This window comes from Dermacentor silvarum, chromosome 2 (assembly GCF_013339745.2).
Source record: "Dermacentor silvarum isolate Dsil-2018 chromosome 2, BIME_Dsil_1.4, whole genome shotgun sequence".
NCBI lineage: Eukaryota > Metazoa > Arthropoda > Arachnida > Ixodida > Ixodidae > Dermacentor > Dermacentor silvarum.
In genome coordinates, this window is record NC_051155.1 from 251,457,785 (window position 1) to 251,472,800 (window position 15,016).

At 46.1% G+C, this 15,016-nt stretch overlaps 1 protein-coding gene across 5 annotated transcripts in view; it reads left to right on the plus strand.

Annotated features, from left to right (window-relative positions):
- Window positions 1-15,016, plus strand: part of LOC119443151 (protein Daple-like) — a 53,659-nt gene that overhangs the window by 10,705 nt on the left and 27,938 nt on the right. For 4 of the 5 annotated variants that reach the window (XM_049662605.1, XM_037708311.2, XM_049662606.1 and 1 more), the window contains exons 5-6: window positions 7,051-7,275; window positions 8,261-8,406. In XM_049662605.1, coding sequence (XP_049518562.1) covers window positions 7,051-7,275; window positions 8,261-8,406 — 371 coding nt within the window. The remainder of the gene's footprint in view (window positions 1-7,050; window positions 7,276-8,260; window positions 8,407-15,016) is intronic. The other variant, XM_049662608.1, reaches the window with a different exon arrangement.

The window sequence follows — 15,016 nt, forward strand, 5'->3', positions numbered from 1 at the left end:
ATGAACAGAGCCGCAAGGATGTCCAAATGATCAGGTAGTCTGAAAAAAAAAGAAATTTCAAAAGAACCAAAAAATAACTTTTATAAAATGCCAGCACAGCGGGAAAATCGTTTACCGAATTTGGCAGTATGTTGCGCTTCACTGAAATGTAGTTGAACCTCAATATAATGAACACAGATGTAATGGATACAGTCGAACCCACTTATAACAATCTTCAAGTGTGTGGGTTCTTGGTGTCTCACAGGAGACCAACCACCGCGGCTTAGAGCTTAGCGAGCCACAGGGCCGCGTCAGCCGTCGCCTCCAGCACCGCTCACACGCGAGCTCAGAGGCCGCAAGGGGCTACCGAGCGACGCACGCAAAAACACAGTAAAGCCCTGAGTTGACGGAAACCGTTTATTGAATCCATTGGCACCAGCACTGCACTAACGCCCGCGCGGCAGGGAGCCAAAGGGGTCCCGCACCAGGGTGAAAATACAATAACAGGCGCCTGTAGCACGTCGCGGCGAGAGCACAGGCTCAAGCTGGGACACGCTGCTAGGAAAAGTCCCGGCGGCTATGCTACTTGCTCTGGCGATAACCTAGTGGGTCAACTCACGAGAGCACGAGCAATATCCTTTGGCTTAGGCTTTCGGCAAGTGCGGTTCGGCGGGGTACGACCTCGCGCGAGCACTATGGCACCGCTAGTCAGCTTAGCGTCGGGAAAAAGATCAGCACAAAGTACACGCTCCCCCCCCGCACGGGCAAAGGCACCATGCGCGAGCTCCAGTCCTAATCACAAAGGTGTCGGCGGACGAGAGGAAAGCATGTACGTACCGTGCGTGCGCTGGTCCCGGAGAGAAGAGAGCCACGCTCCGCCGCTAGCAGCCAAAATGCGGCCGCCGTGACGTCAGCGCCCCGCCCTCACCGCAAACCACCGCGTGCGCAGCGCCACCGCGGGAACCGATTAGGCGTGGGCGGGGAACGAAGGCGAGGGATGGCAGAACAGGTGAAGCCCGCGCAATGGCGCCGGCGCCTGCCTCAATCCCCACAAGTGCCACGAAAATTCTATTGTTATAACCGATGATTGTTATACAGTTGAGTCCCACTACAACGAAATTCACGGGACACGCGAAAAATTTAATTGTGGAGGAACTTCGTTGACGCGAAATTTCGTAAGCCAAACGGCAAAGCCGCGAACCGAAACCGAAACCATCGTCCGGGAAATCTTCGCGATGGCGTGAGGGCAAACGTTGAGACATACCGAAGGCGGTCAATAAAGTGTCAACTTCACGAGAGAATGCATTTCGCGCCGCTGATACAGCATTTTTCATGCATTGCGGCCGACACCTAACTCAACGCGCGTGCCCGGCCGATCGCGAAACACTTATTTTGCAGCACATGCATCGTCGCAATGAAGCACTTTGAATTATCGCAATTTCACTGCAAGTCAGCGAGCTTGGCAAGCTTGCACTTACCGGAAGCTTTATTTCCAGAAGTCGGTCAGTCTGGATTTCTTACGCTTCACGGCAAGCAAAGGTGTTACACCTCACAGTCTGTTAAAAGAGGCATCGAAATGTCATTGTTGTGGGCTCTGATAACGTTTAAGATGAGGTCAAAAGGATCAGTTACTTTCAAAGCAGTCGCCGGAGTCAGTGTGTCTAGCGGGTTGTCATTTTTGCCAGTTCACTAGACGTTGACATCATCTTGACAACAGCGGCGGCCGCTGTATCTTGAAAGCAATCTGCGCCAAGCACAAAGTGCACGCCCGCGCGGGCCTTATCTTCAAAGCGATCTGCAACGTGGGAAAAGTGCAACTAGTGCCGGTAGAGCCGTGTGCGCTTCGCATTGAAGCGAGAGATGGTACGGCGGTCAATTCTCTCGCTGCTATTGCTGCGCCTTCTCACTCCAGCGTGTTGACACCGAGTTTCCGCAGTCATCGAGCGAGATGTGTTCACGTTTACAAGTTTATGTGTCCGATAAAACTACGATCCTTAGTTCGTATAGCTGTCTACTATTCTGCTATTGCAATCGATGCTTTGCCTTTCGGGTGAAACTGCGAAATTTTTTCCTTCCGCTTTCGGTCTCGGCGATCATATGTGCCTTCTCGAGAGAAAAATTTACGCGTCTTTGTTGGCTTAGCCATTTCGACCGGACACACACACCACAAGAAACGGCAGCGATGGCGGTGATCCCGTGCAGTCTCGCGCAGGCGCTTGATGACCACGCGTGGCTGTGCAGTGCAGTGGCGTAAATCGGTGCCTTGAACTTGATTTCGTTTGTAAAAACCTCATTCAAGTGGACATACGATCGTCACAGCCTTGGAAGATTCTTCTAATTTGACTACTCGGCAGTTCCGATTTCAATTCAGTCCCAGTTTCGTTCTCGAAAAGGTCGTTGAAGTGAAAATACCAAATAAAGTGCCTTCGTTATGGAGACATTTTTTGTATTACTTTCCATGGGCGGCTGACGGGAAATCGGAAAATCTTAGTTGTAGCGGCATTCGTTGTAGGGGGATTCGACTGTAACAGGGTTGCATGAAAAAAATCAAAACAGGGGGATGGCAGAGCTGTTGTAAGAAAACTATAATGACGGGGAGGCCAGTACCCCTCCACACCACGTTCCTGCACCCGGCTGCTGATTGTGTTGACTCATTTAACTGTTTAACTCTGCTTCCTGCGAGCTCTGATCGCGTTTAACAAGTTGTGGCTGTCGGCATTCAAGAATGGCACTGCTTTAGTAAAACCTTGTTAATTCGGATTTCACGAGAGCGAAAAAATGTCCTAATTAACCAAATGTCGAATTATCGCGGGTATGAAGAAAACAAATAACAAATGCTTTCTACGTCAACACGCTTTTATTTACTGAATGAATCAGCAGAATCCTGTTTCTATTTTGCACAAAGGCAATGCGGAAGCTGCAATTCTCGTCATCTTGTGACTGACTAGCGCTCACAGCGGCGAACGCCTCGCGACTTCTTTCACAGCACGGCCGCGGCGCGCGTCTTCATCTGAGACCCGCTTTTCACTACCGCACGCACAACTCAATTATTTTTTCGCCAGGTCGTCACCCATCGCGATGTAGACAGTGCTCTTCATCCTTGATAGCTTTGGTGCGCGCTGAGTAAAAACTAAACTATTGTTTGCCGCAACCGTGGCCGCTGTCAATGCGATCATGGACGGTGACCTTGCAGTTCTGAAGGCTCTTGGCCAACGCACGCACTGAGTCAAAATGGAACTACCGTTTGCTGCAACTGCGGTAGGGTTGGTAATGTCGATTAATGATTATTGTATCCCGCAAAACGATTAATCTTCATCAATGTCCACCTTTCATTCAATCTACTTAATCGATTAGGCCTGTTCAATTCGTTTTTCGAGAGTTCGACAGGAGTGGCACGAGAATTTTGAAATTGTACTGGAATGACGGCCCACGAGCAGTGTCTGTGCGTATGGTGTAGAGCGACTGTTAACTATTTTTCCGAGTCCCGAGTAATGTTGAGTCGTGCGTTTCCCCTCTCTTCCTCCCCACCACCCATGCCACGCCGCGCGAAGCTGGAGCCTTGAAATGCCCTCGCCATTCAAGGCATACTATAGCAACCCAGTCGTTGATAGTCGTGCCACTCCTAGTCCACTAAAGATGTTTCACAGCATACGCGCCGGCTTAGACCATGTATATGACATAGCGATGGAGTTCTATATTCTCGTATGCTGGTTGTATGGCCATTCAAAGAAGGTGTCGGTTTCACCCAAACATGCCAGTCAGTTGACATTCCCTTTGCTCTGTAGAAAAGGTTATGTGGTTTAAAATCTTAAACCACCGACTTTCTTTTTCCCTGTGTACATTGCAATTTCTTGCACATTTCAGTTGGACTTCACCGTACACTTTTGCTATTTTTCTTAATTCTTCTTTAACTGTACTGCACTGGGATTCACTAGTGCAATGTACCTTATTAAAGCGAAGCTTTATATGTCTGTAGCCGGATGCAACTTAAGTCTGCAGTGAAGCCCCGCCCACGTCCTCTTAACTGCCACACACTGTCCCTCCGTGAGGCTGCAAATAGTTCGTACTTCAAACTTTCCCTGTTACCTACATAAGGTGGTAACCACGAAAATAAAATTTTAGATGCGTAATTTTATACGTTTTCACTCAACTATTATAGTGGAAAGTACAAGTACGACAACTAAGTCGTATCAAGTATGACACCATTTTGAAAACGTCGCGTGACGACGATTTTGTTTGCTTCTGTGATTGGCTAGTGGAATAACACAACCCCGCACGGTTCGTGTGCCCTTTTTACCAACTGCTGTTTTTTAAGTTGTATCCTACTATAAGCGAAATCGTATATGGCTAGGCGAAATCGCCTGTGTACACAAAACTATCATCATCAGCATTGGCTCGAGCGTCGTCGTCTTCTTCTGCAGCTGGCTCGTTGGCGCCCCTCCAGTTGCGCTTGTGCTCGTGCTCAGCACGCACTCGTGCCACTGCTCCCATGTTTGTCGTCGTCGTCGTCATCTGCTTCCAGAGCTGGCTGCGTAGCCACCAATCATTCCAGCGTAGAATTTCACTTCTCTTCTGTTGTCGTAATGGGGAGGCTGCGTTTAAGGCAGTATGAGCCATTGCTTAAGGGGGTATGAGCCATTCATTGTCTTACGTGACGGACATGTTTAATTTTTGAAGCAATTTAATTTCAAAGAATCACAAGTGGCAGTGGCGAGTGAATGCTGCTAACCACGCCGCCGAATAAACTTGAGACATTGAACGCAAGCGACAACGGCGGACTGCGGACATACCATCAGATGTGTTCTCTTCGTCGCAGCCGAACGTGTGTGTAACCTCATAATTGAGAAATACTTTAATGGACCTTAGGGGATTAACCCAGTGATAAACACCAGGGCCACACGTTTCAGTTTCGCTGGTTAACCATATTTACGGAGTGGTAGGGCTGACGAATTTTTTCATTCTGGACTAAGTGCCATTTTATAACATATATTGTTTATCTTGTCAAAAGTCACTAGTGCCAACTATAGTTAGTCTTTAACAAGTAAAAGATTACCTTTACCAAACGTTTATACACTTGTGTTTCAAACTTGGTTCCACCTCTCAAACATTAAAACAGGGCCCTACAAAAGTAGGTAACTGTGTTTCAGCATTTTGAAAGTGCCCTGTAAAAATTTCTATTAATCGATTAAAGGCTAAAACGATGAATGATTGATCGTTAATCGAATAAAATAATTAATCGACCATCCCTAAACTGCGGACGAAACCGCGGTCGCTATCGACGCTATCATGAATGGCGACTAAGTTACGAAGGCACGCAGCCGACGCGCGTACCGAGTCAAAATGAGACTGTGGACGAAATAACGGCCGCTATCGACACTATCATGGATGGTGACTTCGCAGTCATGAAGGCAGGCGGCCAACGCGCTGCTATACGCGGCAGTAAATGCAAGAATGAAGGCTTTAAGGCACAAATAGGCACGAAGCGTTCCGGCGTTGCTGTCATTCCAGTACAATTTTTAATGATGACTAAGGTGATGCGAGCTCCGTTTGCTTCGTTTCGGTAGACGCTAACGCCGTTTTGGCTCTGTTGCGTTGCACATTTGTGGCTCTTCGCCAGCCCACCACAGTTGGCACAGTCCATTCATGTTTCGGTGGGTGGTGTGGCGTAGAGCTATGGGCGCAGCCCATTTGTGTTTGGAGGGGTGGAAGGGCGACCGGTGAGAGGCACGTGAGGCTGGTGATGCATAGAAGGTTGGAAAACAGCGCGCGGCGACGTGCAGAAGCTCAAATTAGTTTTTTTTTTCTTTTCCAAGATTTTGCTTTCCATTCACTTTCAGCACGGACACGTAGCCAGACTATCGTTATAACCGATAATGCGGCACGCTGGGCATTGTAGTAAGCAGGTTATTTCACCATAGAAAACATACAAAAGTTGACGATGCAGCAGCTTCTCATTGTTATTACTGATGTATTGTTAAAACCGGTATCGTTATAAGTGGGTTCGACTGTATATGCTTATAACAAATATAAGATATAACAAAGGTATTTTTGTGTCTGATGGGGCTCTGCTATAGCAAGGTTTGGCTGTAATATCTACATTGAAGTTTATGATGGTTGAGGCCAAAGGTGCATTTAGTATTCACTCATCATGTGTGATCACGATGTGCAAATATTGTGCTTGCGACCCTGCGTTATTCAGCTGTCAGCTCATGCTGCATTGCACAGTTTGGAGCTTTATGCCCACATGCCATTTTGTTCATAGAGCACATATAAACCTGGTAGTTGTTATCTCTAGTTGGCCAGCTGATCGCCCATGGACATGAACTTTGCTTTATGGCCATCAGTCCAGCCAGTGCACGTTATCTCATACCCGAGCTCTGATGTAGTCACGGGTACGAACATATTTAGGGCAAGCTTCCTGCAACGGGGTGCAGCTCGCTTCCCCTCTTTGCTGGGTCTAATCAGGGCCGCTTTGTCAGGAGTCTCTGGTTTCGTTCCGGTTTGGTTCTAAGTTGACATAACTCTCTTCACAGCTACTGTATGGTACTCAGAAAGCTGAGTATCAAGTGTTCTTTAGTTGAGTGCTTCTTATGTATGTATAGTTGTGCTGTTGGTGTTGATTTTTTATAGGTCATTAACATTTTATTCGTCACATCCTGCTGTGATATCCTTGCGGAAATTGAGAGGGAGTAAATTATCAGCAAATATGAATAAGGCACTTCAGTGCTTTGCTGCCTAGCGCTGTCTATATACAGTGGCTCTTGGCCTTGTGATAGCCATGTTTACCTGCGTATGCTGTATTCAGGTGCTGAACATTTAAGTATTTTGCTTGTGTTACCGTATTAGGCTGTGACCCAAAAACATTTCCCAAGTAACCATATCAGCAACCTTACTTTGCTTTGTGTATTTGTCATTTGCACACTGATGCACTAGCCTAATCTGGGCCTGTAGGATTACATCGAATGAAAGATTTAAGGTCATGGCAGCCTGCACCTGTTGCCTTCTTCAGGTAATTCTTAGCCCATGATTGTTTTGGTGCCTCCTCTGAGGTCACGGTATTTTTGTATGCAGCAGGTACCGCAAGCTCCTATGGCAACCAGGAGGTGCTGTCTGGCTTGGATTGCATAGATGCAGCATCGGTGGCATCTGATGTGTCTTTGCCGTCAGGATTGGAGATGCAGTCTGGAGTGCGTCGTTACAAGCATGTGCCAAACACTCGCCTAAACTGGGCTCTGACAACTGTGGCTGCTCTTGTGGCTGTTGCTGCTGTCGCATTTGGTGTAGGCCACTACCTTGGTATGCAAAAACTGATCATAGTTAATTTGTTTATTTGTTGTGCTGTCAGAACCAGGGGCTATATTCTGGGTTGATCACTTCTGGGTATATCACTTTCTGTAAACACTGATTGATTAAGCCAGTACGCCTCTTGCTCCAATGAAACATTGAATTGGATGCCATATCACACAAAAGTAGAAGTATCCCCGAAAGTGTTTGAGAATAGGTCTCCAGAAGAATCGGATAAAAAAATGTTTAAATGGGTGTGTTCATGTGTGAGTGTGCTTTGTGCTGTGTGCACATGCCTGCACAACACATGCATGCGTTGTGTGTGCAAGCTTCAAACAGGTATCAATATAAAATGCAGAAGCAAAGTATATTCTTGGTAGAAACATCTGGTTAAACAGTCCATGTGTTTGAAGGTTATTGTGAATAATTACACTAGTGGATCTGTAATATTTGCTGGAACACTTTTAGCTTAAAATGTAATGCAACAAAGAGCCGTGTCACAAGTATCATAGAAAGCATTTGCTAAAGTAAAGTCGAAACACTTGTTTTCTGATATTTTACTTGATCACATTCCTGTCAAACAACACAGACTACCTTGAAGTCATCTTTGTTGACCTCATAAGATGTATTTGCCTCTGCTGTGTAAAATTTACAAATGTTAAGATGCAAGTGTTAAATGTGACTGCATGGCTGTAGTGGTAAATGTAAAGTTTAAAACTTTCATATTGTTGCGGGGCAGTAGAGGTACTGAGGCTGCTGGTTGGATGATGATGTCATTGACGAAGTGGCCGGAGACATGCTCGAACTTTGTATCTGTCACAGCTCTTTCTGGTTTTTACCCTGTAAGTATAACTGTAAATATTCCTTATCCCTGTAACATTTGTAACATCATGAGGTAAAATGTTAAAAAGGGAAAACAAGAATGTGAATCACATATGCGTCAATGTTTGTGTCCACAGTGGACATACTTGGCTTTGTTGTGTATTTTGGTGCTTAGGTGGGTCCGACCCGTCCCTTCAGCCGCACGAATTGTCTCAAGGCCAAATGCAGCAACTCGAGGCACTTCAGGAAGAACTTGTGAACTGCATGCGTCAGCAAAATAAGGAAACGCCTCCGAAGGATTCGCCCTTCCTGAACACACAAGTGAGAGGAACCAATTTGACTGTGCCCCTGATATGGTGTCACCTGTAGATGGTTTTGTGGGCCAATGTTGTCTGCAACTTTCATAACCTGCTGAAGCTTTTAGAGCAGTGGTTCTCAGCCATGGATGTGTTGGGGTTGTGGACTGGTGGAAGTGATGGGGGACCCCTTGCAGTGACTGGGCAAGAGGGGTTAAAGGTTTCTTTTCTTTTCGCCAAACAAAATTGGCAATGAACACAGTGCCGTCTTTTATTTTTTCATTAACTTGTGCAGATTCCTGCCGCTGTTCGGGAGCAGGTCCCTGAACTGGGAATTAGTGAGGGCTACATTGGCCTCCGTAAAAGCGCACATTTTTTTTCTTCTTTTTTTAGGGGTGTGCAAATATCAAAATTTTCGAATATGAATCAGATATGAATACTTAAGCTTTTAACATTCAATCGAATATTGAATAATGATACGCACATGGATTTATTAGCAAGTTGGGTTAATTTGATATGTTGCAACATTGCCTTACATCGTCAATGTCACAAAACTAGACTAGTAAGCCATTATACTAGAAAATTGTGCATTTGGCTCATGTTAACTTGGAAAATTGAGTAATTCCCACTAGCTGTGCTTGCCAACCTGTGCCTTATTAATCAGCATCAAATGCCCGTAAACACGGAGCCATTTGACCCAGTGCCAGCCATCACTCATTGCACTTGCTGTCAAACAATAAGCACAGAATTAGGGGTCACGCTGCAAAAAAAAAAAAAAAAAAAAAAAAATTGTGTTCTCGCCGTTCGTAAACCCGTGCCCCTTGCTACTGAGAGGCTGGCTTTCCCGCAAAGTTTAGACGTTTAGTGGCTAAGTGTGCTTTACAGGTGAAATTTTGCCAGCAGCACGAAATTATCACAAAATTCAGCACAATATTGCCCCAATATTCTTATATTAGATGGAAGCAAATGCTAAGAACCGTGTTTGCTCCCGCACGGCCAGCAATATATTCGATTTGATTCGAATATTCTAATCGAGTTCGATTATTCGAAAAATATAATATTAGATAGTACAGTAAAAGCTCGTTAATTAGAATTTCACAGGGGCGCTTAACGGGTTCGAATTAAACTGAATTCGAACTAATGAAAGTCATTGAAAAACACCCAGAATTGAGACCGGGTTGCTATAAAGCATTTTTAACTCACAATATTTATTTACCAAAATAATCTGTGATCACTTTTTGCTTCTTTTCTTTTAAAGCGATGGCCATAAGTTTGTCTTCCATAGTGCGAACGCATAGCTTCATCTTCACCCTCCTTGAAGGTAAAAAATAGGCACCCAACAACGAGCGGCCTCCATTACAGTCGCCGACGGATTTTTCGGACTTGATGGATATTCCGGACTTCGTAAATGCACCGTCGGGGTTCCCATAGAGCTAAGCAATTTTGCAAACGATTTTTCTGGATGAATTTAAGTCACAAAGTTCGATTTTCCGGACTAAATCGCTCGTTCGAGCCCCGCCCGCCCCGCTACCCGATCGTGGAGGCCGCCATGTTGGATTTTCTGCTGGCTTGGCCAGGCTTGGCTTCCAGTGGCCTGCTCCATGGCCTCCAAGATTGTGAGTGAGCGCGCTATCTTCTCGTCTTGGAGGCCATGGCCGCTGTAAGGTATATGTACGCATGGTAGCGAAGGTGCCATGCGTACATATATATATATATATATACAGTAGAACCCCGCTGTTACGTTTTTCACGGGACCATAAAAAATAATGTAAGAGCCGGGAAACGCAAGAGCCAGGAAACAAGAAAAATTCAGAAATGGGAGTAGTGTTGAACTGCACACAATATTATTTTAATTCTTACGTGCGACAAAAAGTAGTTTCGCCCGACAGCCGAAGTATTGATTGCGATGAGCTATACAAAGTAAGAATAGTAGTTTTATCGTCTGTATAAACTTGTAAACATTCGGTTATTAACTAATTAACAAACATGGTGTCAGCGCCCACAGGCAAACATGAACACATCACACTCGATGAGCGCGGACACGCGCAGTTAAGCGTCGCTGCAGAAGCGAGCGAAGTGACCTTCGTGCTGTTGTCTATCGCTTCAACCCAAACTGAGCGCCGAGAACACGCAGCACGCACAAAGCCACGAGCCACCGACGCACCTACACTGCGTAGAATCTGCCCCACGCAGATCGCTTTCAAGATACGGCCCGCGGGACCGCCGCGCAGTATGATGCCAGAGCACAACGCTGCCCTCTACCGCCCCCCCCCCCCCCCCCCCCTCGCTGGTGCCTCGAGCGCAACGGAAGGAGGCGCGCTTCCTCCCTGCTTTTCTTTCGCGCGCGAGACGCGGTCGTCGGCTCCCCTCGCACGCTTTCACTAGCACATTCAGCATACGTCGCGCTCCCTCGCACGCTTTCACTCGCACATAAAGCATACGGCGCGCGGCGACGTATGCTGTATGTGCGAGTGAAAAGCGTGCGAGGGGAGCCGACGACTGCGTCTCGCGCGCGAAAGAAAGCATACGGCGCACGGCGACGGCGTTATCACCCTTGGACTTTATACGGAACATCTATGAGCCAAAACCAATTTTAGGGCCGCAACGCGTCATAGACATCATCTTTAGATAGCAAAAGCGGATATCAAAGGCCATACTTTTGCTGGCGGAAACCGAAAATACGTAATAAATGTCGCCCCCAGCACTTTCGGCGGCCAATGCCATCGTCAAGCAACCAAGCCAAGCGACATGAAAAGTCAAAATAGCCGCTCGGGCGGGCGCGGTGTGGCAGTTCGCAACGTATGATGCGGGAACGGTCCCACAGTTGCGACGTAACAGCGGGGTTACCAATGCATTGGGTTCTATGGGAGCTGTGCCGGGACTGGCCGAAAACGACGTAACAGCCAGGAAAACGCAGCACCCGGGAACGTAACAGCGGGGTTCTACTGTATATATATATATGCCCATACGTCCAGCAATGGCGGCTTGTGGAGGCACAGCAACGCCATCTAGATTTCACGGGCCAACTGCTCGGCGGGAAGAAATCTACATTTACCGTTCGATGCTTTTTGTGCCAAGTAATCTGCTGCGCCAGCTCACATCACATCACTATGACATCGCATATACTGAGCACACAATACAAATGAAGCGTAGTAAGTGAGTACATTCGCCACAACATTGCGTCAAAATCTAATGTGAATACTTCCATTTATTTTTATAGGCCTCATTCTATAATCGCACACATTACACTGGTGCACCTTGAGAGTTTTGCATGATTTCAGAGCAATGGGTTTCCCATGATTTTGAACGAAGTAGCATATCCATGCGTCATTAGTATCAACACACATCTGTTATTTCGGTATTAAGATAAAATCAAAATTACGTTGAAATGATTCACAAAAACCACACTTTATTCTTCACTAACACGGCACACGTGCCACCTGTAGTTTTTCTCTAGTACTGAAGACATAGCTCAAACGTAATATAAAGTGAAAAGGCAGTTCAAAAATAAAGTTAATGATCATATCTTATAAGGTTAACACTATATATATATATATATATATATATATATATATATGTGTGCTTCTGACTTTCTTATATATATATATATATATAGCCATTACTTTTTATGGCTACGCATAAGAGTTTTGACCTTACAGTGTTAAATACGGTAATACAATCTCAGCATACCTCAGCTATAATGTACTAAAACATGGGGTACACTAAGTGTGTTCAGGGAGGACTCACGGCTGCCGCACTTGATGTCGAAAGTCGCGAGATGGCGCTGCCAGAGCATGGGCTGTAGCATCATGCACCGGCCGCTTTCGATGCAGCTCTAGGGTGCTTTGTATACATAGTGCTTAAGAATCTACTTTTTAATTGCTAACAAGTTAATGGCAAGCACTCTGGACGTGTGTAGATGTACATGCATGAGAAACAAAAAGAAATGCAATAAAGCAGCTGCGCACGGTCCGAAAAAAAGAGCAGCAATTAACAGATGACAGCGAAACAGATTCCAAGCTGCGGAAACAAAACTCCGTGCAATTTCTTTACAACTAGGTCACTGAATGGAAACAAAATTTCGGGAGATAGATGGAAGCAAGTAGAATCTATAAACCCTGAAGGTCCTTGTTAAAATACTGCTATAATCGGTTGCTGCCCTGCACCCTGCCCCAGCTCTGATTTTATTTTCTTACGAGCGTGGCTCCGTTCTTGGTTCTTGACGATAGTTGTATTGTGAAGGCACAAGTAAATTGCTGCCGGACTGTACGAGCAAACTGTTTTTTTACAAATGTGTGTGCATACTGCAGTGAGCAGAAACACTGCAGACCTCCATATCGTGACCATTCCGAAACATTTTATGGGTTCATGATCAACTGGTCGCAGAGGCACCTTTATGAAACCGACTGATTTTTTTCGTGTAGTTTTTTAATTTATTTTTTCGCTTTGACTCTCGCGACTGGTTGATACCATTGACGAAAAAAATGAAATATTGTTAGCACATAAAACTTTACCACTGCTGGCTGCAGCCTATGGTACAGTCGTAGTGTTTCCTTGCGAGCAGGAAAATGCGCCTTGCTTCAACTCTGCAGCCACAGAGATGCGGTGAATAGGCGGCACCGGACATACTGTCTCATGAGAAATTCACTGCTCTCTCGGATACAACAGTCTCGTTTTTCATGCATTTTAAGGTTGTAGTAAACAACCCCTTCGTGGTTTGGAATGCAGTGGGAGCTCCAATAAACGGAGGGCACACAAAGCTTATGCAAGCGTTCTGGTAAGGCTGTCTCTGTAGTGGTCGCTACCTCAGGTTAGTGGTTAACAGGAATGCCCATAGATGGAGCTGAATCAGCTGCTTCACCATCAGCACAGCGTGCTGCTATTCTCTTGTGGGCTGTAGAATCATCCACAGGGCTCTTCCGCTTTCTCGACGCAGAAGCCTTAGATGCGACGCTATCTTTGATAAATAACTAGGAGCATTGGGAAGAAGCGTCGGCACGGCGTCCGGCGTCAGCTCTGGTCTCCCGCGTGGTACGCGGATTTCTCCGTTTATAATGTGCAGTGTGTGTGTGATGTTTTTGTGTCTTTGAGAATGCATGACGGCTTGAAGTGCAGCTCACATACCGAGCAAATTTCATCCATGGTCCTGTCATTGCGATGTAAATTCCGCTCCCGAAGTTTCCTGAGTGCTTAGTCTTTTGCAACAGTGAAAAGCGACGGCTGCTCACCGTTAGTCCAAAGGTAACTTGTTTTACACTCAGTTGCAAAGCAGTACCACTGCCTCTGACGATTCGGTATTGCTTCACTGTCGGATGGCCAGCAGCAATTATTGCATCAGAAAGGAATCGCAAGAAAAACTTTCGTTAAGCGGGCGCGAACACACGCAACAGTCACTGCCCAGCAGCCGAGAACACAGAATCAACAGCACGGCCCAACCACCCCACCAGCCCATGCTACAGCAGCGCTGCCTCATGGATCCAGTTTCTTTCGACGCGCGCCACTTCACGCCAATGCATGGCGAGCGGAGTCGCCTGAACACACTACCCCATATTCTAGTACACCTCAGCACGCTTTGCCACGAGCAAACTTCAGAAAACCTGCACAGTTTAGTATTCATAACTATTTGTGGATGGAAGCAAGCAGCCTGTGACTTCACATTTTCCTATTCTAATGCAATTGTCTGTACTTTTTCAAATGTTTCTATTGGAAACGTATTGGATGCGTAGTTTTCAACAACTAGTGTTTTGCCCCACGAGATGGAGTCGCACTTCTATCGCACGACCATAATTGATGTCGCTGCTAATTGGCTTGGAACCGTATTTCAGCCTCGCCTTCGCGACCATGTGAATTGACCTTGCCCGCTCTTCCTTGGCTGACAAAATGCTCCAGGGGACGGCAATTGTTCTGTTTTCTTTCTATTTTCGGTCAGCGCTATTGTCATAACCACTTATTGCGGGTTCCTGATTTTTTTATCGCCGCGTGGTGTCGCTCAGTTCAGTGGCGCGCAGTTCGCATTAATGATGGAGGAGCCGGTGCACATGCGAAATAACGAGTTGCTTAAAGTTAGTTTACCCATAGCCGCCTATGCTACATGGCCGGACCACAAGAGTCAGTTTGAAGTATCCAAAAGTTCGAATTGATGAGGTACGAAATAATGAGCTTTTACTGTATTCAAACTTTTTAATATTAGCACACCCCTATTTTGCGGGCATGGGTTTCACAGAACCCCAAACATGGTTTCACCGACCCCCATTTGAGAACCACTGTTTAGAGTATTTATGCATTCTATTGGTGTGCAGTAGCTTTTTATTTTTAGTATTGCAGTAATCACAGTTTTTCTTCCTTTCACATACTGTAAAAAGTAGGCAGCAGAGTGCCTTTGGTCGCTGTGGGTGTTGTGAAAGAAATTGACTCTTGTATTAATAGTGGCACAACCGTTGGTACAGATGCTAGCTCCCAGGGCTCGCCGTGTATGCAGCATGGCGGCTGCAGTAGCATAGCAGCAGTGGAGGCTGCCAGCGTGGCCTCCGTGATGTAGGTAGCTCCGTGATTGCAGGTCATGCTATAGTTTCCTGTTATAGTTTAGTTTTTTCTAACGAAAAGATTAAACCCAAAACATTGACATGATGAAAGAA